This window comes from Rutidosis leptorrhynchoides, chromosome 8, assembly GCF_046630445.1.
Source record: "Rutidosis leptorrhynchoides isolate AG116_Rl617_1_P2 chromosome 8, CSIRO_AGI_Rlap_v1, whole genome shotgun sequence".
NCBI lineage: Eukaryota > Viridiplantae > Streptophyta > Magnoliopsida > Asterales > Asteraceae > Rutidosis > Rutidosis leptorrhynchoides.
This window is the reverse complement of record NC_092340.1, coordinates 21,851,261-21,860,560: the sequence shown is the minus strand read 5'-3', so window position 1 is coordinate 21,860,560 and position 9,300 is coordinate 21,851,261. Positions and strand designations below refer to the sequence as shown.

The 9,300-nt window shown below is 29.8% G+C and overlaps 1 protein-coding gene across 7 annotated transcripts; it reads left to right on the top strand.

The window, feature by feature from the left end:
* Positions 1–1,645: 1,645 nt before the first annotated feature.
* Positions 1,646–7,149, top strand: LOC139861407 (uncharacterized). Of its 7 annotated transcripts, XM_071849801.1 has the most exons (8): positions 1,646–1,983; positions 2,142–2,224; positions 2,306–2,434; positions 2,524–2,566; positions 2,657–2,757; positions 2,996–3,060; positions 3,407–4,022; positions 5,365–5,621. In XM_071849801.1, exons 3-7 carry the CDS (start codon positions 2,407–2,409, stop codon positions 3,515–3,517), a joined length of 348 nt encoding a protein of 115 aa, XP_071705902.1. In that variant the 5' UTR covers positions 1,646–1,983; positions 2,142–2,224; positions 2,306–2,406; the 3' UTR covers positions 3,518–4,022; positions 5,365–5,621. The 7 variants fall into 7 exon arrangements, with proteins under 7 accessions (XP_071705902.1, XP_071705903.1, XP_071705900.1 ...); XM_071849802.1 differs by lacking the exon at positions 2,142–2,224; XM_071849799.1 differs by having other exon boundaries at positions 2,142–2,434.
* The last annotated feature ends 2,151 nt before the right edge of the window (positions 7,150–9,300 follow it).

Below are 9,300 nucleotides of genomic sequence, written 5' to 3'. Positions count from 1 at the left end.
AACTTTATTCTTACAACATGTAGTTCGTAGCTTAGCAAAAACAGCTGGAAATTTTTGCACATGGTGGGGTTCGAGCATAAAGGAAACAGATAAAAAAAATGGAGCCTTCATGATCAAAACCACTATCTTTAGATTTCTCCATACTTAATGTCCCACATGCATAGCTTTTACATAATAAACTTGCATTATGTTTTCCTTTATAACCCATGTTACCACTTCTTAACATGTGTTATCCTTTGTGTTTCAGTACGTACCAAAACAAGAACGAATAAAAAAAAATGTGATGATGGTGGTTCGTGTTTATAGTTCAAGAAGAGAGAGAAGTGAGAAAGAGAGTAAGAGAGAAAGAGAATGGTTGTTCTTGATGTTCAATCATGGGTAACGGTGGTGGTGAGGTGATGATGTTGCAGCAAAAAAATAAAAATAAAAATAAAAGTGTGCTAGCAGTAGCAATAGCAGGAACCAAACTGGTTCGGTTTTATTGCAATTCGAATGGAAAACACTCCAGTTCAGAAAGGATAGTAGTAGTCGTAATATGGGGCTGGTTTGGGTCGTTTTCTGGAAAGAAAATATACAGCCACAGTAGCAGTAACGAAGCAATAATATTGGTGGTGTTGTGTGTTTGTAAAAATGGAAGAGAGATATGAAAGAGAGGTGATTTATGGGTTGAACAAAACAGAAATATTTCAGCATAGAAGTAATAGCAACAATTCGATAGTTTAGATAGTGGTGAAGGTTTTTCTGTGGTGTTTGACTTGGGCTCGATCAGGCAAGAAGTCAAGCATAAATGGGTTTTGGCTTCTGGGTTGCGTTCGAACAAAGACAGGAACAAAGAGTTAAAAATAGTTGAAACCCACTTCTAATAGAATTTGTTTGATATTGAATTGATTTGTACTGGAAATCGCTGTATAGATTGAATATGATTTGTACGAATGATAAAGATGGTTAACCAATTGCGGATACGATCAAAAGCTTGTAGAAAACTGATGGAACGTGAACTGATTCTCCCTTTTTGTAATTTTATCAAATTAATATTAATAATTAATATATATATATATATATATATATATATATATATATATATATATATATATATATATATATATATATATATATATATATATATATAAATAATAATAATACCTTTAATAATAATAAATAATAATATTAATAATAATATAATTATATTAAGGATAAATGGGTTGCTGTTAATAATAATAATAAGAACATTAATATTTATAATAACCAAAGTAATACTTAAAAATATTACTAATGATAATTTTATTTAATAATAATAAAAATGATAATAGTATTATTAATGATAATAATTATATTATTTTCTAATAATAATAATAATCATATTAATATTAGTAATAATAAGTAATGATATTTATAATGGGAATTATCAAAATGACGACAATATTATATAATACTACTACAAGTAATAATGTAAACATTATTATATACATTAAAAGAGAGTCTTGATTAGCTAATAATTGTTTTTAAAACCCGTTTGATTAACGTTAGATTAGAAAATTACATCAGAATACACTTTGATCTAACGGTCCCTAATCATTTCTTTAAAATATTAACTAATAAATCATTCTTATCAAAATTATATCCTTTATACCCTTAAAATAAAAAACACGCGGACCTTAAGACATCTATTCGGATTTCGAATCAAATTACAGGCTAAATCCCTAAATCAATTCATCTTCATCTCTTCCAGACCTATCTTCTTCATCTATCATTCTTCTTCCACAAATTTATTTCGCGATTAATATGCGAAAATTACAAAATCGAGTATCAATTAACAAAATTATTTCTGAAATCGCGGGACCACAAACTAAATTCACTTCACCTTGGTCAACAATTTCTGTATCAATTTTACAATTCTTTTTTGCAATTTTACGCACGAACTTTTAGTCTAAAATTCGATTAATATGATGAATTTCAACCGATCTTCGGATTATATCATTATTCGTAAGTAATTTTACTTTTAATTGTTTCGTTCTACTGTTCTTTCTACTGTTATAATTTCAAGAACCAATTTAAATCAATCGTTCATCAATTCGATGTTATGTATTGTTCATCATGCTTTCGATCGGTGTTTTAGATTTGAACATCGACCTATTTATCAGGTAACATCGATCGGTCATAAATCCTTCGATGATTGCTGGAGAATTTATTTCTGAAGATTTTAGTTTGTTGATTCGTAGTAACGGTAGGTGGGGCAAATTGGATGATCAAGATGATATATTATCTATAATTTCAGTTACTAATTCTTTTTAATTATTTGGTACAGGTGAAGTTAGATTAATCCAGTTAACAATTACGCAGGTAACTTTTATGAGTTATTTTCTATGATATAAATGTTTATATTATTTATTCGGGTCAACGTTATCTATGTTTCAATCCAAACAAGAAGTAAAAGGTAATCCGACAACCTGCATTTGCTCTTGCACAGTTTACATGCTTAACGATTTGTTATATTTATTATTATTCTGATTTGTTTTGTCGCAGGGACACTACATAGACAGATCAGCGTTTCTGATTTTGGATCAAGGTGTGACATACAGAACATGCATTATTAATTGATAAAGAATTTAATAGCAAATTTTCTTCATTTTTTTATTTTTTATTTTATTTTATGTAGTGGGACTGAAGCATTCTCAGACATGGGTAATCTTCGAAGAAACGCATCTTCCTCTGCAAATATAGATGAGCTCGCTTCAAAATCCACTCCACCGAATCCAGGTACATCATTTTATCTTAATAATCAAATGTTAATATCGCTTTAGTTTAGCTGTGCATATATTAGGTGTTGTAAACGGTATTTTGTTACCCCTCATTTTACTTTTGTTGAACTAAAGATCTGTATGTTTAGTATGCAGTATCTATAGATTGTTTTAACAATTTTAGCCATTTTTTAGTATTCACTTAATGATTTCTCAAATACTTGATGATTTTTTTTTTTACATTTACTTCTTCTCAGCTCCACTTAGGCGAACGAGTAGCTTGTCTTTTGATGAGAAGCTTCTTGTACAGACGTTATACAAGGTAAAACGACGTCGGCCATGTTTGTTTTTAACTTAATCGACTTAATAGTCTAGAACTTAATATAAAAAGATAATGTAAGGTGTTTGTTTGTGCTGTGTCTTAATTAAAGTATTCAAATAAATGTGAATTTTCGTTTAGGTCCTTACTTTCTAACTATTATTATTAACTGTTTTCTCAACTACCAAAAGTTATTTTGCTAAAGTCAGTTATTTAGACGATTATTCAGTGCATAAAATAAACAATAACTATTTATCCATCACTTATTCCCCACATACGTCTTATATTCGTGTCACAAATGTTTTTTTTACATACATGTTTTTCTGATGTTTAACCTTAACTTACACAGGTTCTGACTTTCATATCCAAGAGCAGTCCAATCGTGTTATATCTTCGAGACGTCGAGAAGCTACTATGCAGATCACAAAGGGTATACACATTATTCCAAAAAGGGAGATGATTCGTACACCGCCAAGTTTTAGCCATACACCACTAGTTGTGCTTTAAAGCACTGTACAGTACAACTGCCTAATGCACGTTTAGTGGTGTATGGCCAAAAATGATGGTGTACAAATCAGCTCCCTTCCAAAAAATGTTAAAGAAAATATCGGGCCCGGTACTAATTCTCGGGTCACAAGTTGTGGACTCGGAGAAAGATTATCGAGATTTAGACGAGAGGATTACGTCTGTTTTCCCGTATAACATTGAAATCAAACCTCCTAAAGAAGAAAATCATCTGGTTAGTTGGAAAAGTCAACTGGAAGAAGATATGAAGATGATTCAGTTTCAAGATAACCGAAATCATATTAGTGAAGTGCTTGCTGCTAATGATCTTGACTGTGATGATCTGGCATCGATTTATGTGGCAGATACGATTGACCTTAGCAACTATATTGAGGAAATTGTTGTGACATGCCAAAATATTATGGGTCAAAAGCAGTTATTTTCTGTACATGGCGACCGAGGTAACTTCACACACTCATTTGTTTTACGTTATACTCTATCTGTGTCTGAATAATTTGTTTGTAGTTTTACTCTTGTATTATACGTTCATGACCCAACTCTTGGCTTAAATGATCTTTATATTTACAGTGCAAGGCTGAATACGAGAAGTCTAAGGGTTTCAATGATACAACTATCTTAAACCTAGTGGCGTTTAAAAAAATCAAATTACAACTTCTTTGGTAAATAAAAAAATAATAATTTTGTTAACAAGTATAGAATGTGTCAAAGGTTTATGGTCCGATCAGCCACATAGAAGTATGTCATAGGTTACAACGTACAACTTCTCGTGTTATGCATATAGTTTGCCAGATGTTTTGTTTTATGTTTCAATTGTATTCACAATTTTTGTCAATTTTACCGATGTATTCATTATGCTATGTTATTCCTTTGAAATGGTTTCCCGACTTGACACGTTATCGTATATTTGTCGAATTAAATTTACACTAATGAAACTTATATTTATGAGCATTCTATGTCAGTAATCATGTAAACAACTTGAGTTTAGCGATTGTCTTACTTTTTGGCACCATTAATTGCATATATTAAATTTCCAATATGTAATGACCATGAAAACTTCAAATGACTTTAAATGATGTTTATGAAAAACATTTCAAGTTGGAAATACACATGGTATGATGGTGGAGTTTGGTCAGTATACTACTGATGCATTACAACATAAATTACCTTTAAACATCAGTGGGTATAAGTTTAATTATTATATGTTATGATGTATGCATATCCCTTTTCTTTCAATCTTATACAGATTTACAGATGTTTATAAGTTTTTATGTACTGTCTTTTCATATCTATCATATATAATTACGTTATTATTCTGTATCAACATATTTCAACTTGATATTTAAAAGCATCAACTTCACATTCATAACTGAAATAGGTTTCCAATTGCTCCCTTGATCTTGGCAAAGTCGGAATTTCTTTTTTCTGTTTTTCGTTTATGATTAGATTGTCTCAACAAATTCGGTTGGACCAATATTGTGCACTCTTAGCTATTTAAAGAATGCAATCAATCTAACGTTGACATGTTGATCACGTAACGTTGGTTCTTCCGTAATGCTATGCACGATTTGTTAAATTTTAATTGTGAACCTTTAATGTTTCTCTAATTGAAAATCTATGCTTAGCTGAATTCTTTCCTAATCTGAGTTTGGGATTCACGTGTATTAAGTAATGCTATATGGTCTTTTTTGTGTGTGCAGGTCATGGATGTTTCAATTCACATTTTTGTAATATATTAGGATACAACTAATTTTTAATTACTTTTTTTTTTTTTTTTTGTGTTAGAATCAAGGGTTTTATTATGATGAAATTAAATTTGAAGATATGAAGATGGAGTTTATAACAACAAGCAAGTCATTGTATAAAGGTATATATATTTTAAATTCGAATTTAAGACATGTATTACATTGTTTAGATTCACGTTTGAACAAATAAGTCAAAGAATGTGATACGTTGTTTGACTGTTTAGATTCATGTTGGTACATTGTAAGCATTATATACGGTTTAACTTTAAATGGGTAACACCATAAGATTTTTCTTATATCTTGCTTTATAAAGACATCTATAACGCTAATAAATGATAATCACAGATGATCTTGACAAGAAATCCAAGAAAAAAAGACTATGGACAATGGGCAAGGACAAATGAGCATACAATTTTGCGTGCTTAAAAGATATGTTGTTGGATAGTATATAATGCTTTTGTGAACTAGCTATGTGTGACCTTTACTTTGATAACATCATACTGTAAAATATAAATAGACATGCTTTTACATGTAGGTATTAATTTGGTTCCGGAGATATTACACGCATTCAAGGATTACGTTAAAATACTCATTATATGTGTCAATATGGGCGGCTTTTATAATTAGTCAAGTGGATAATATATTACGTTAAGATTCTTATTATATGTGTCAATATGGGTGGGTTTTTATTTATATTTTTAAACATTTGTTATATTATTTATTTGTGTTATCATTGAAAGTAATTTATTAAAATATGTAGGGTTTTGGCTTTATATTTAGGGTTTATAGGGTTTAGGCTTAGGGTTTATGGTTTACATTCTAGGTTTTAGGGTTTATATTTTAGGGCTCAGGGTTTAGAGTTTTTAGGGTTTAGGTTAGGGTTTAGGGTTTAGAGTTTAGGTTTAAGGTTTAGATTTAGCGTTTAGGGTTTAGATTTAGGGTTTAGGGTTTAAATTTTAGGGTTTAGAGTTTAGGTTAGGGTTTAAATTCCCAGGGTGTAGGGTTTTGGGTTTAGATTTAGGGTTTAGGGTTTATATTTTAGGGCTTAGGGTTTATGGTTAGGGTTTAGAGTTTTTAGGGGTTAGGTTAGGGTTTAGGGTTTAGATTTATGGTGTAGGGTTTAGAGTTTAGGTTTAGGGTTTTGAGTTTAGATTTAGGGTTTAGGTTAGGGTTTAGATTTTAGGGTTTATAGTTTATGTTTGGGTTTTGAGTTTAGATTTAGGGTTTAGTATGTGACTATACTTGCGATATCTAAATATATGAACTCCGTGCGATGATCAATCTGCTATTTGTGATCTACTTCTATCTACTTAACTTAATACATTAAAAGAAATAAGTAATTGAAATCAGTACTCCAACTACTTTTTTTTTAGTATTACAAGACAATTAAATTTGTTTAGCAGTAAAACCCTACCAAAAACTAATCAAATGTTTTTACATGGGTTAGTTAATTGAAGACCATTTGTGTAATGAGCTTCTGTTTTTGATTATGTCTTGAACATACCATATTATCTTAGTACGTCACATTACACATGTATATCATAAAAAATTGTTTATTAATTTTATAGGCTAATCAGCTACGTGAAAATGCTTTAAAGGAGATTCGAAAGATAATCATTCCAAGACAACAAGATATGGATGTATTCACTTTTCATGACTACTGCGGAGTATTTGATAAGACTCACTATAGTATCTCAAATATGGAAAACTTGGAGGAAAAAATGACTACTAGATCTATCAAAGTACACTTATCGTATCATATTACATATTATCCATCCGACTTATTGTTGTATTGTAGACAATCAAATTCTTATTATTGTTTTTGACTTTACTGTCGTTATTTTATTCTAATGAAGTACTTCATTCGATATTTATCTCTTGATATATATAGTTTACTTTTGTCTTTCATTACTATTACATCGCAACTATCGTTATCTAACATCGTCATTATATCAACTCCAAAAAGATCCCCGCGAATTCGCGGGTCTTTAACTAGTAACAAATTATATGTATACTAATTTCATATGTATATATTTTATATCATAAATAATAATGCTGATATTACAGATATTAACATTAATATTAATAATAATAAAGGTAATAATAATATATAACAATTATGTTTAAACTAATAATTAACTTGAATATATTTATATATTATCATTTATGTCATATTGATAATATATTGAGTATTTATTATATAATTCAATATATATGTATATGTTCATTTTAATAGCAACTTAGTTATTTTATTTATTATTTTACATTTTAATTCAAATTGATTAAAGTGTATTTTATTAGTTCAATTTATTATATACACTTTCATATATATATATATATATATATATATATATATATATATATATATATATATATATATATATATATATATATATATACACACATAATCATTTACACACAATTGTTCGTGAATCGTCGGACATGGTCAAAGGGTAATTGTTTCCATGAATATAGTTTCAAAACTTTCGAGACTCAACATTACAGATTTTGCTTATCGTGTCGGAAACATATAAAGATTAAGGTTTAAATTTGTTCGGAAATTTCCGGGTCATCACAGTACCTACCCGTTAAAAGAAATTTCGTCCCGAAATTTGATCGAGGTCGTCATTGCTAACTATAAAAATGTTTTCATGACGGATATGAGTTGATAAATAGAGTTTTATCATCATTTAGTAATATAGATAAAACAATTTGATTATGCGAAAAGTATAAGTGAAGCTATCGCAAGAGAGTGAAATGAGAAAAATAAAATTTCGTCATATCTTTTGACGTAGATACGATTGATTTTCAGAGTTAAAGGGATTTAGAGGAAATATTTGTAATAAGATTTGATTCTTCGAAAATTATGAAAATTAGGATCCGCTTTAAATGCGATCATCTGTTTTGATTGCTCTGTCGGATATTTTACTATAAATCTACCCTCTTCGTTTCTTTACTTTCCACAACTCACACCTTCTATTCTTTCTCCTTAATTCATATTCTAAAGCATTCGTTAATATGCTCCATCCAGTTCTGATTCTTGATATACTCCTAACTTTCATATCTGTCATTCTTCTTTTTCATCTACCATCGGAGGAAGTTATTTTCTTCTACCATTACCTTGGGGTTATAGTGTTATTAATTTTCTCGTGCCTTTACGTGGCAATACGTATTGATATGCACGGTTTGTAATTTATGTGTTGTTGTCGAGCTTTATATTTTCTTTTATATTCAAGAGTTCCATACTTCTGTCTCCTCTTCTCGACTTTAAGCCAAGCGAATTATGGTCCGGAATTTGTAGGTATGGATTTTTGAAGCGAGCTTAGTTAATGTTCTAAGAAAGAAATCCTAATGGCACGATCTTGATTTGGTAAATTACCAGAATATCCGAAAAGATAGAACTATTAAGAAAATATGTTCTTACTATGTTTGGAAATTGGGTAGAATGTAAGAGTCGTGTAAATGGCACATGATGACGGTATGTTCTGTGAATCATCACGTTCCATTAGAAACTCAACATGAATTACTGTAATATAATCACGTTGATCAAGTGTCATTATATTATACTAACTCATGCTTCAGTTCCCAACACTACTTCAAAATCATTCATAATTCAAATTCGAAGGTTCACAGAATATAGAAGCTAAAACAGTTTCCTTTTATGATATAATACAGATAGCGCGAAGAGATAATTAATATCGGACGAGAATATTTATGAAGATATCTTCAGAAATATTGAGGATATCTACAATGAAATATACGATAATATCTTGGAATGTTAGAACCAAGTTGTGATGAAGAAATTCATTCACGATGATTTAGAGCAATTAAGGAGCAACGTATTCGTTAATGACTTCAGCATGCACTGAATCATTTGGATTCTTTGAGGGCAAGTTTAGTCTTTGTGATTTGTCCACGGCTTCCTTCTTAGTTTCGCATAATCCGCTTTTCGGTACTAAATTTTCTATTGAGTTTT